The sequence below is a fragment of the Rhinolophus ferrumequinum genome, chromosome 8 (genome assembly GCF_004115265.2).
Source record: "Rhinolophus ferrumequinum isolate MPI-CBG mRhiFer1 chromosome 8, mRhiFer1_v1.p, whole genome shotgun sequence".
NCBI lineage: Eukaryota > Metazoa > Chordata > Mammalia > Chiroptera > Rhinolophidae > Rhinolophus > Rhinolophus ferrumequinum.
This window is the reverse complement of record NC_046291.1, coordinates 24,722,115-24,735,235: the sequence shown is the minus strand read 5'-3', so window position 1 is coordinate 24,735,235 and position 13,121 is coordinate 24,722,115. Positions and strand designations below refer to the sequence as shown.

The 13,121-nt window shown below is 44.5% G+C and overlaps 1 protein-coding gene across 3 annotated transcripts in view; it reads right to left on the bottom strand.

The window, feature by feature from the left end:
- Window positions 1–13,121, bottom strand: part of PLEKHM3 (pleckstrin homology domain containing M3) — a 169,210-nt gene that overhangs the window by 140,012 nt on the left and 16,077 nt on the right. For all 3 annotated transcript variants that reach the window (XM_033112230.1, XM_033112231.1, XM_033112232.1), the window contains exon 2: window positions 12,182–13,113. In XM_033112230.1, coding sequence (XP_032968121.1) covers window positions 12,182–12,818 — 637 coding nt within the window. In that variant the 5' untranslated portion in view covers window positions 12,819–13,113. The remainder of the gene's footprint in view (window positions 1–12,181; window positions 13,114–13,121) is intronic.

Genomic DNA, 13,121 nt, shown 5'->3' with positions numbered 1-13,121 from the left:
TTGCCTCTCGAAGTTTAGCAGACATGTTACCTTTCTTTTGCTCTTCATCATCTTTCTTTTCAGCTTCCCTACAGGTTATCCAGACTATCCTTAGCTACAAGGATAGATGATTTTAACATCTGAAAGTCTAGGAAACAGGATTTACAACTATTAAACGGGTTCAAAAATAAGGGAGCAAAACAATTTGACACTCATTGACTGAGTACCAACTACGTGCAAATCTGGATACTAAGCTTTGCTGGAGACACAAAGGTGACAAGTCCTCACGGTGCTTACAATTTGGTTTCGGTAAATGACTATTATGAGACTTCTAGATCAATAAAAATTGATTAGCTCAAGATAAAGAAACCACAGTGTCACTTCAGAACAAAGACTCCTGCAATATGGTTCTTCTTCATGAATGGCCAATGCCAACTACCTGTACTCAATGGTTATTATCTCTTCACGTCCAGATCCCATTCCCAGCTTCCCAGACGACAGTGCCACTTAGTTCAGCCTCACCTCACAGCTCTGGCCCAGGTGCTGCCAGCACTACAATGACAGCCTGCGCTTGAGAGAACATGACGCCACTTCCTCAGAGGCACAGAGCTCCCAGAGAACCGTCCACCCACCTGCCAGCGCCACTTCCTCCTCCAAGACGGCATGCTTCTCTGGGGTCACTTACAACCTCTAGGCTTCAGGACTCAGCTCTAGTCCCCGCCTCCAATTCTAGGGGGACTCCTGGACTTCATCTGGCACAGACCGACCAGCCCCAGCCTCCCTTGGCCTAGTGTAACAGCCCCTTCCGCCACTACCTGCAGCAGACAGAGGGTAACTTTCACTGACTGCTGCTGACTGCCCGGAACCCTGTACTGAGAAAAATAGTGAGACTACATCCAAATTTAGTGGGGGTGCGGGGGAGCACCGTGATGTCACTGAGGTGGGAAAAGATAAATGTTATGTATGTGCCATCTGATTTTAGGGTCTTTACCAACACAGGTCTTTACCTTCCTTGACTCTCGAGACCTAATTTTCTCCTCCACAACGGGGACATCCTGGACCTCTTCATCATAAAGTACTGACCGACTTCCAACGCGGTACTCCTTTATGTTTCACACAGGCATTTTCTCCCTCCTCCACCTCCCCTACCTTCTTCTCCATCCTCGTAAAGGCCTTTAATCAGGAAACCCTTCTACTTCACGCCTTGTAGTCGCTTCCTTGTTTCTCTGGACTCCTTCCTCCCCTAGATTCTGTGCTCGATAATTAAAACCTGTTTTCTCATACGTGCCAGATTTAATCACCAACACCAGATCACTACCTCTATGTTCTCTGTTTAAGCCTAGCATGCTTGAGGAAGGTACTGAAATATTAGCCCAGGTATGTTCGTCCGTTTGGACTTTCATAACAAAATACCATCACCTGGGTAGCTCGTAAACCGCAGAAATTGATTTCTCCCAGTCCTGGAGCCAGAAGTCAGCTCAAGGTGCCAGCTGATTCAGTGTCTGGTGAGGACAAGCTGCCTGGTTCATAGACGGCTGTCTTTTCACTGTAACCTCACATGGTGAAAGGGGATAGGGAGCTCTGTGGGGCCTCTTTTATAAAAGCATAATCCCATTCACGAGGACCCTACCCTCATGACCTAAGCACCCCCCAAAGGCCCCACCTCCTCAAACCTCTACTTTAGGTGTTAGGAGTTTAACATGCGAATTTTAGGGGGGCACAAATATTCAGACCATCGCACCCAGTAAACAGACTCATGTTGCTCAAATTCTATTATATCTTTAATCCTGACCACTCATTCTTTTATTCATTTCAACAGATCCCAAACGCAATCTCCAGAACAATTTTTCCACACCTTCTTTATTCTCCCCCAACACCTAATTCCACTGTCTCTTCTTTAGTGCACGGTAGGTGGCTCCTTTAAATACACTGTACTTGGCTTCCCTTCAACATTACACTAACCCATGTCCTATACAAGTGCTCTAGAGCACAGTGGGTAAGGCCGCAGGTGCTGCAGCCAACTGGCCTAAGTTGAAATTGTAATTCTGCCTTTAGTGGCTGTGTGACCACGGGCAAATTACTTTACCTGAGTCTCAGTTTTATCATCTTTAAAATGGGACTATAATAACAGCACCTACCTCATTGTACTGTTTGAGGAAGTAATGAGTAGCTCTTAGAACAATGCCTGACATCATCAGTATTCAATAGATGTTTCCTATTTCAGCTTTCTGGTCTCAAAAGAAGAAACTTCTTGTTTCCTTGTTAAAGCTTACTCCTCCACCTCTACTCTGTACCTAATTCCTTCCCACTTCTTCAGAATCTCTTCCTCTATAATATTTTAAAGGATCCCTCTATTAATCTCTTTTCCTCTTGTTTTCCAATATCCTAAGGTTTGTGTGTCTATTAAAATAAATCATTCACTTGATCCTACCTCTCCTATGGCTCAATCTGTCTTCTTCCTTCAGATTCCAAATTGTCACAATGCCTCCACTTCCTGTTCCACACAAACTGGCCTCTGATTATTGCTCTGACCTCATCTCACATCAGTTCACATCCCTTCTCTCACTCCAGCCGCAATCCTCTTAGGTTCTTTGAACAAGCCAAGCACATTCTAGCCTCAAAGTCTCTCAAGTTGCTAAACCTCCATTTGAACCTCTCTCCCCAGGTCAAGTGACTTACTCGTCTCCTTCAGTTTTTCACCTCAAAGATGTCATCCCTTCCCACCTTAGTTAAACAGCTTCCCTCAGTCCCTCTCTATCTTACCACCTTGCTTTATTATTTCCAAAGCACATCTCTCCTTCTCCTTGGGGGGCAAAAGGGGTCTTAGAGGTCTCTCTCACACCCATATACTCAGTGGCTGGCTCCATAAATATTTGTTGAGTGTATATACAAAGGACTTCTCTAGAATCGGAGGCAACACCAAATGAATCAGACCCCGATCCTGTTGAGAGAGTTCATAGTCCAGTTAGAGCCCTTCTTTTTCTTGTCACGAGTCCCGCTTTCTCTTGCCACAGACCCGCTAAGCTGAGTCCTCATCACCTCACATCATGATGGCTGGCAGAGCCTCCTACTTGGCTTCCATCCCTTCCCTTTCCATCTGCCAATTCAACGCATGTATTCTTGGAGCCTGAGGGGATGCAATAAATAGCATGCCTGTTCTTCACCCCAATTTTAAACCAACCGAGATGGACAGAGGGTAGACAGACACATGGAAATCCAAACATCAGCAGGTGGAGGGAGCAGCTAGGAGTCTTCCTAAAGCCGAACCCTAGGTTGTACAAACTTACCTCTGAGCCACAAGCCACACGGATCACCACAGGCGCCCTCTCCTGGGGGACTCCTCAGGAGAGGGTAATGAATGGAGGAGCAAGTCTAGAGGAGCAGACCAGAATCAGTGCTTCCTGTGAGAGAGGCTGAGTTATAAGCGCCTGGTTCCTCTACTGAACCTGCCCATAAGTCACTCCTCCCCAGGGGTGGAGTGTGCAAAGGAGGGAGAGGGGCCAAGAGTGTTAGTCTAATTGATGTCCCTTTACACGGACACAAAAGCTACGGGAAAGAAAGTTCCCCGCTACCCACCCCCCTCCCAACCCTGCCAACTTCCAGGCTTCTTGTAAATTACCCTTTTAATCTTGACTTTCAAGTAATTTTCAACTGCTTCTTGCCAAACATATCACATTAAGTCTAATTGTATGGCTTTGAAGATCCTCCATAACCTCAGCCCGCTACTGTCCTCTTCCAAACGCAGCCCTGCTCCAGCTTAGCCTCTGGCCCACCCCACACACACGCGGTCTTTGTCTCCACCACGGCTCTGTGCTCAGCCCGAAAGCTCGGCTGAGTCGTCCTTTCCTCAATGGAGACTTCTCTGACACGCAATTCGATCACAATCATCTCTCTTTTCTTTACATTCCCCGATAACAAAACACAGTATCCCACGTCTATTTGTGTCATGTTATAGTATTCAACTGTGTGTACACCAGAAACTAGAGAAACAAATTTTAACCTTTGCTCTTTGTTCTCATTAGAACATAAGAGAAGTGAAATGAACTGGATCCACGGTAATCATGACACTGCCACAAATGTCCATAGTCTAGTCTGAGGTAGAAATAGACCTACAGTATGCATACCTGGCTAACATTAGCTAGACACATAAACTTGGGGAGCTTTCCCATCTAAGCTCTTGGCTATGGGCAGCAGTGATAAGAGTGGAAGCCAGTACACACTGGGTCAATTTCCCTTCTCAAGTGTGAACCTGACCAGGAGATGATCACACACCCAACTTCTTTAATGCAGAGGCTTTCTGCCTTCTGTGATGAGGGTCATCTCTTCTCTTTATAGAACTTTCTGACCCAGAAAATTCCAAACATCAACTCTCAAACCATGACCATTTTTGCTATGGTAAGCTTTCTACTCTTTTCCTCTAATCTATAGAAATTAAGTGTAAAAGAATACTTAGGCCAGCAGATTTTAAGATAAATGGCATTTCATTCCTATATCTTAGGTAACATACAGAATCATAGAAACTTAGAGCCAGAAGGGACTAGAAATAAATGCCTTTAGCCTAGCCCCAGCAGAGGCAGAACCTGCCAATTACTTATCCTACTGGCTAGTACACCACCCCCACTTCTTTACCAACAGAACCCTAGTTTTGTTCAGGTGTGGTGCCATATGCTTAGAGGAGATGGCCTCTTCCCAGCCCCACGGACAGAACCATGATTTGTTTCATCCAATCACAGTAATTCCATTTTCCTTTGCCCGAGATTGCTTTAGGGGTGGGCGTGTGACCCAGTTCTTCCTGCTGAGGGGGTGCTATTGGAGGTCTCTGGGAAAGAGGCCCAGAGGATATGCCCTGTCTTCCCTTCCTGACTTTGGCTGTAGATATCTAAGAAAATCATCCGTGGGCCTGCTGCAGCCATCTGTACCAACAAGGGGAGAGAAGAGACATCTTCTGAGGATGGCAAACCAAAAAGCTGAAATGTGCTTGGATGCTCAGTGACCCTGGGACCACCCACACATGGACTTCTTCAGTGTTTATTGCACACAGTGCTTGACACTCAGTAAGTGCTCAATAGCCATCTGTTAGATGAAAAACAAGATGATAAATGGCCTTACTACTTATGCCACTTTTAGTTGAGTGTGCTATTACTTGTGTCTGAAAACATTCTAACTGATTTAACAGATTTGGAAAGAGATTCCAGGAAGCAAAGTGACTTGGTCAAGGTTACATCTCAAAGTGTGCGAGTTGAGAGTGAAACTCCAACCTCCAGACGTTCACTCTGGATCACACTGTGCTTTACTTGTGGTGGAAGGAATGAGTCCGACACTTCCTCAGGCTTGAGCGACAGTATTATTGAGTGGTTATGTGTGGCCTCCAATGTCCAGGCTGGCTTGGGATGCTAGCAGAGTCACATACTAGCTGTATGGCCCGGGGTGAGGCCAACTCCTCTACGGCTCACCTTCCTCATTTGTAAAATCAGAACAATACCATCTATCATACTGAACTATTATTATAAACATTAAGCAAGATAAGCAATGAACACGTCTTAGCACATATTGGGCATAGAGTTAACTCTCATTCAATGATAGCTAAATGACAGTATTAATAACAACAAACTTCATTCAACTTGACTCGAGCTATAAGTAAGGAAAAATGAAAGAGGTGATTTCCCTTGTGGAAGAAAAAAAAACCAGAACCAAAACTGAACTGTCCTGATTTTCTAAGCACCAATACATACAATTCAACCAAACACTTTGCACGTGATCATACTTGGTACAATACAATGTCTTCTACAACAGGGTCCATATTGTCAAAGAACTTCCAACCTAGTGTGGGAGATGGATGTACAAGCCATTACTTATAATGTACAGCAAAATAAAACATGCTATGGAAACATAAGGTGAAAGGAAAACAGAAGTTTCACTGAGAAGGATATGGAAAGGTCTCAGGGAGGATGTGGCATTTGAATTGGTTATTGAAAGATAAGGGAGGACTCTGAAAAGTGAAAAGGGCAGGGAAGGTATTCTGGGATGAAGGGACAGCATGAGCAAAGGCCCAGGAGCTTGAAAGCACATGGCACATTCAAAAATGGCACACAGATGGGTGAAGAAAGGGGCGGGCGATAAGGTTAGGAAGATATCTATGTGCTTTATAAGATTTATCCTTGATTTTGTAAAAAAATGGGGAACCATGATTCATTTTTGAGAACAGAGTAGCATGACAAGATTTGTATTTTAAGAAGGTAACTTTAGCACTGTGTCAAATTAGTAACTACAGATCTTCTTAGCCAAGAAAGATAAAATACATTAACAGAGCAACCACAAAAAAGTCAGACACTTCATTTTCGGAGTTCCCATCCAGAAATGTTAGGGATCAGAATGCGGGCTGTTGATGAGGCATGTTGGGTTTCCGAAGAGCTGCCACAAGCCAACATTCAATAATCCAGCCAATGGAAACTATACAACCATATTAAATCAACTTTCTGTGACCTATTTTAGCAACTTCTTTGTACTGACTAATCTTGCTGCAGGGTGAATCATAAATTCAGCAAGAGACCATGTCCTGGTGACCTCACTTGTTCTAAGCCTGCAGGAATATTCCCACCTCTACTGGCTCCAAGGCTTTTAAGAAACATCATAATTGAAAAAGCAGTCATTTTCGTGTAAGTCCCAAATTTGGCTTTTTTTTTTTTTTTTTTTTTTGTCAAGTGAAAGATGGGGAAAAAGGGAATCGAAACAGAGTAACATAAAACTCAGGATAAAGAAAACATCGTGCCATGGTTTTTCTAGCCCTAAAGAAAATCTCTGCTTGAGACCTTCTCCTAAAGTACTTAGAACAAGAAAATACAAGCATAGGAATGGTACCAGGTCGCCAGAGAGTGAAACCGACCGAAACAAAAGCCCAGCTGACCACTGCCCTTGCCAAGCAGATGATAATGTGAACACAGTCAGGCAGGGCAAGTCAGCCAGATTCTGGCAGTGTGCTGAGTTTCAGAGCCCCACAGCTAACGCAAAGCACTTCTTTAAAAATTTTTGATTTACAAAAGTACAACAGCAGTTCATCCAGAAGTAGAGTTACAAGGCACACAGCAATTTTTCTGTGTTAAATAATTTCAAGCATACCTACATTTCCATTACGACCTTCCGGTACCGATCCGACTACAGTAATAACCTCCTAGACAACCATGAGTCAGGGTCAGTTCAAATGCATCAGAGAATGATGCAGTTTGAGAGTTGGGAAGGATTAGAGAGATAATTTAACCTGCTTCACTAGGTTTATAACCAAAGGCAACAGACAAGCGCTTTTTCCAAACCTCCATGGTGAGGAATTGAGTTGGGATGAGACGCAGCTGAGTGTCCTCTGCTTACCGCCTCACCTTCCTCTACTATGTGTACACACTTACAGGTAAAAGTGTGTTTGTGTGTGTGTGTATATAACCTATTTTTCATATTGATAACATACCTAGTGTCCACGTGTTTCACACGACTTTTTATGTTCTCACCTAAATACGCTCGTATGATGACATGTGGAGTGTAATTCTGTGACATCAGGACCCTGTCTTCTTTGCCCTGTGGAAAATCCCCTGGAGAATATGGCTAAACCATTACTCAGTGAACAAGAACAGGATGACAGTGATGCAAAGGGGTAAAGGGTTAAGTAGAGATACTAGTCAAGGACATGTTTGTATAGAACTAAGATTAGTGCTAGGACTGGAAATCAGCCGTTCTGGTAGTGGGATCGGGGCCCTCCTTCAGGGCTCATTCCCAGTCACTCCTCGCTACAGCGGCCCAGGGCATGGCGGAGCTGGGGATGGCAGTAAGGAAAGGAGCTGACCCTCCGGAAGCTTTGGTCTCCACCACCCATCTTGAGATTCTTTAGAAATAACTGCCTCTGTTGCCATCTGACCTTAGAGCTATTCCTTCCTATCCATCCATGAGCGAAACCTTTGCACATTGGTATCTAATCCCCAGGTAACGCAGATAGTGTTTACTAGGTCGAATTCAAGCCACACACCAGTGACCTAGTAGGACCCACTGGTAGTATCCTTCATCCCCTTCGCACAGGCAGCATTCCATCTTAAGAAGTCTGTCCTGCGTCTCTCTCTGCCTGAGGCAATGCAATCTCTAGAATGTACCTTTAAGCTTCTAAGTAAGACTGAAAGAGGCAGCCAAAGATGGGGCAAAACCCCAAACCTTCTTTCCATGGTTACAAACCCATGGGGGCCGGTTCACTTAAGCTCTCTGCATACCTAACATTCAACAACGTGCAATGCAGTTACAATCTTCCTTTTGTGGACTCGCTGGTCTCCTGAAAATAATATGGTCAGTTCTACACTGTCCATGTATTTTATTTAGCAAATATGTTAAATGCAGGAAACGATCCTTGCTTTTAGCTCAACTGCTTTTGTGTGTCTGTTTTTCCTAATTTTAGTTTGATGAATCAACTTTAGTTCGATGAACATTATCCAGGTCTGTTTCTTCCACACTATTTCCCATCCTCTACCACCACAGAGACTGACCGCCAATAAGGCTTTTGAAGTGGAGGGTTCTGGAGACTGAGAACTGCTGGTTTCCAAAGTAAGGATGCAGCCTAACTCAGTGGTCAAGAACATGGACTCTGGATGAAAACGGCCTGGGTTCAAATCGAGGTGGCACTGTTACCAGCTGTGGGACTAAAAGCATGTCTGAGCACATACTACGTTCAGAGTGCTACGTTAGGTACCGAGGACAAAATCAACGAGTAAGAGACCATCCCTCCCTCAGTGACCACAAACTCTGATGTGAAAGCAGGAAATAGTTGATCACAAACCCGAATGAGAGAGGGAACGAGCGGGCCATTTCCCATTAGCAAACCACTGTCTAGCTATGAGAAGGCACACGGCAGGCAGGCCAATTCAAGAAACTTAGTGGGAAGCCACTGTATGAAGGCGACTATGCCAGGGAAAACTGGGAGTGACTGGTGGTGCAACCTGGATTCTCACTGATGAGTTTCAAACTCAATTAATAAAATAAAACTAACATTATTAAACATTTAAAACATTTATTAAGTGCTTACTATGTACCAAACATAGTTCTCAGAAGCACTTTAGATGTTTTAACTCATTTAATACTCACAAAAAAATTGAGGTGAGGACTACTATTTTTCCACTTTATGCCAAATAATAATAAAGGCACAGAGAGATTAAAATAACTGCCCTATTTACAGAGCTAGTAAGGACGGAAACTCCAACAGTGCAGGTTTGGTCAGTGTTTTTAACCAAGACACTACCTTTTTGACCAGAAGGCCTTCTTCAGATAGGCCTGACCATTAGCAAAATAGCTGTCATTACACCTCAGCTACCTACTGCCCTCATTATGCCACAACCTGACTTGTTTTATGCGCAGAACAGCATTTATCCTCAAAAGCCCAGTTATTCATCACCAAATGAGGCACAAAAGGTAGCCGTCCTACCTCAGGAAGAAGACCCTTGGGCTTGTGGTCATGAAAGAGAGGCGATGGAGGGAGGCAGGGGGCAAAAGACGAGGAAGGGGAGGACGAGGAAGAGAAGAACCATTCCCCGTAAGTCTTTAAGCTACTCAAGGTGAGCTCAGAAAAGGAGCCAGGGGAAAAAAAATAATCAACTGGAGAAAAACATTACCCAGTAATGAGCCTATGGGTAAGAGAGTGACAGGGCTACACACAAAATCAAGTTGACCTCATCAAAGGAAACCCATTTGACTAAATTTTATTTCTTCTGAGAAGCCTCCAGCCTCTCATTAACCCCTCGCTAATTTTTAGCACAGCCGGAGCAGGAGATGGGAGGAGGATGGGTCACTTGTGGGCACTTTGAATTTCAAGTGCCTGTGAGACATTCCAACTGACATGTTCACCAGGCAGCGGGATATGCGAGTCTGGAGCTCGAGGAAGAGGTCTGGCCTGACCCCAAATCTCCAGCTCTTGCCAAGATACCACACCACCTCCCTCTGCTGTTGGCATATTCCTTCAGGAGAAACAATAAGCCTTTCTTCACTTTGGATTGCTAATTTCAAAGGTTTTAAAGTAAACTTAACTCAGAGATCTTGGCTGATTTTGACTAGAATGCACCTGAATGTTGGCACCTGGCCTTCCCCACCCGCCTCCCGACCCCCTGCCAGTGCTGTGAGAATTACAGCCAGCAGAGTGACCCGCCATGTGTCTAGAACTCCTCTCCAGCCCCAGCCCAAGAACACACAACCAGTGGGTACACGCTGCTTGTCCCTGCCCTTCACCTGGGGAGCAATAAAAACATGATTTATCCTGCCTGCTCTCTGGGGCAGGCCAGAAAGAAAAAGCATCAGAAACTTGGCATGCCATTTGCCCAGCTTTGCTAATTCCTGCAGAGACACATACCCCATGGATGACCAAAAGGTTATGTTATATCAATACCTGCAAAAGCCATTTGTTACAGTTTATTTTTCAAAACGCCATTCAGAACTTACATTTCAACATTATTTAATATTCGACTTTTTTTAAAACTGAGAATTAAAAAATAATATTCACAACCATCATATACCAAAGAGAAACTAAGGAAGGTCTGGTCCTTGCATTTATAATCTGAACAAGATAGGAAAAATAAAATGGAAATATGTCACCCTCATAACTTTGGTTGGGTCGGGGATTTAGGATGGTTATGAAGGTGAGTGATAAGAATCTATGTGAACTCTTATGAAACCAAAAACAACAGAGGTTACTTGCTAACCAATGAGCACACCTGTCTGTACACGGGCTTGTGGCAGATATCTCATTCTGCCAGGCACATGGGTCACTTGTTTGTCCCCTAACTTCTAATCAGTTACCAAGTCCTGTTCTTTATAATGTCCTTTTCTTTTTACTCCCATGGTCACCACCCTTTGGCTATAGATGTTTCAGAGGGCTGGTGAAAGTCTAGGAGAGAAAACAAGGAATTACAAGCCATAAATTTGAGAGGGGGAAATTAAAGTGTTTTAAAAGGATGGATTTGAACGGGTTGTGAAAATAAAGCAGCACCTCACAAACAAGAATGCTACCTGTCCTTAACAGGCATACAAAATTATATCCTTGCCTCAAGTTACACCTATAAACTCATTTTGTTAATTAAAATGTTAAATGTACCAACGGAATACCAGACTGAAGTAACACTAAAATAGCAGCTAGGTACACAAAATCGTTTCCAGTTAACTGAGCAGAGGCCAGCTAAATTAAGAGTTAAACGGAGTGATTGAAAATCATCAGTAATAAAAATGGATTGCCTGTATAAAGGGTTATCTTACAGGAACATGCTGGGGGAAACAGAGATGGCGTGTCATGTCGCACCAAAGAGAAGGCTCGTGTGTGAGTGCATGAGGACATGCTCCTGTGCACATGTTTGTGCATAAAACATGAGGAAAAAAGAAATTCCAGGTCTACACCGTGGGGTCCTAACGAACCTCTCTGGCGTTTTCCTCTCACCCCCGCCGTGGGATCCTTTGCTCTCCTCACAAGGGCTGACCTGCTCTTCTGCACCTCCCATCTCCTCGCCTTTGTTCACACCATAATCCTGACCAGCTGTCCTCTACCGTGACTCTTTCTGCATCATCGTGTCCTTGGAGGCCCAGCTCCAGTTCCATGACCTCTCACATGCCCTTCCTGACAAGCCAGGCCCAGAGGTCGTCTCCTTCCTCCATCCTCTCAGTCACTCTCAGTCATTCATTAAAAAAAAAAATCCGAACAGTAGAGTAAAACAAAAGATCCCTCGTTAACATTTTAGTTGACCATCTACTGCGGTCACTACTGGGTGATTTTCTGAGTCTTTGTGAGTATCCGATGCCCTCAGCTAAATGAGCAGTTCTTTAGGCCACAGAAGGTGTCTTCGCACACCTTTAAATCCTTCATAGCACAAGGCTGTGCCCAGTGTGTAACCCGATGAACACTTACTGATGTAAATAAGCAGTATCACACAACGTTCAAAGGAAAAGTACCACATTCATGATGAGAATATTCTAACATACCAGATTAGAAAGGAAAAATTAACCACAGTTGTCTTTTTCACTCAGCACCTCCTATGAAGATAGTAAGACCGTAGATTTAACGTCAGGTAAAGTGTCAAGGTAACTGGAAATGGGTGCTTAAGCCAGACATGCATATTGGAGAATAAGATTCTCATGAGGTACATGCAAAAGAGACCAAGGAAAATCAACAATAGTTCAACAGCAATCAGATACAAAAACATACCGGTATTTCCTTGAGCATCTTCTACCTTATTTGGGGAAGATGGCAGAAGAGACGGCCTGGTGAAGTGAGGGCCCTGAAGAGATGGCAGCTGTGGCGGCGGCGGCAGCTGCTGCTGCTGCTGCTGCTGCTGCTGCAAAGGCATGGTTTTGAGGATCACCCGCCAGTCCATTTGGGTAATATCTGACCTTGATCGAGCATGCCCTGGCTTAAAAGTCGACGTCTCATCCAATAAGTCATTCACAGAACGAGGTCTGTCCTTCCGACGCTGACAGACATTGAAAAAATTAAAGGTGGACACTTCCTTTTGTTCCATCCAAGAAAGATTATCTGGGGCTGTCCCTTTCTGGACCATAAACTGTTCTTTGGCAGGGAAGACATTTTGAGCTTTGGTTTCTAAGAGCCTGGTCTTATAGGGGTCCCAAATCATGCCCCCCTTGCCCATGGAGGCGACATTTCTGATAGCACCATTGTCTGTTAGGTTACTGAGTACCTCATGCCCCACCAGTTCAGGGACCTCCTGAATCCCATACACCTCCGCTTGTTGCACAGACTTCTCTAGCTTATTATCGAAAGTACTGAAGAAATCCTCAGTAACTTCCAAGGCTGGGCTGATATCATCCACTTCCAAAGCTTCCATGGTGCAGCCTCCAAGAGGCCTGAGCCTCCTAAGCCAGTTCAGGAAAGGGCTTCATGAGCGTTCATCCATCCAAGCGGCTTTGGGCAACCGAGTTCTGGGAACAGCTGGAAGCAGCCTTCATGGAGCTGCCTGGAGCAGGCTGGGCACAGGGCAGTGGATGTTTTCCCAGTTGTTAAAAGCACTTGCTAGCTGATTCTGGCCATTAACAAAGATACTGAGATTATTCTTCGGTGAGATCTCTCTAAAGACCACAGGAAGTGCTTGTCAAAGCAATGCCACAGCAATCCTTAATTTCCTGGAAGA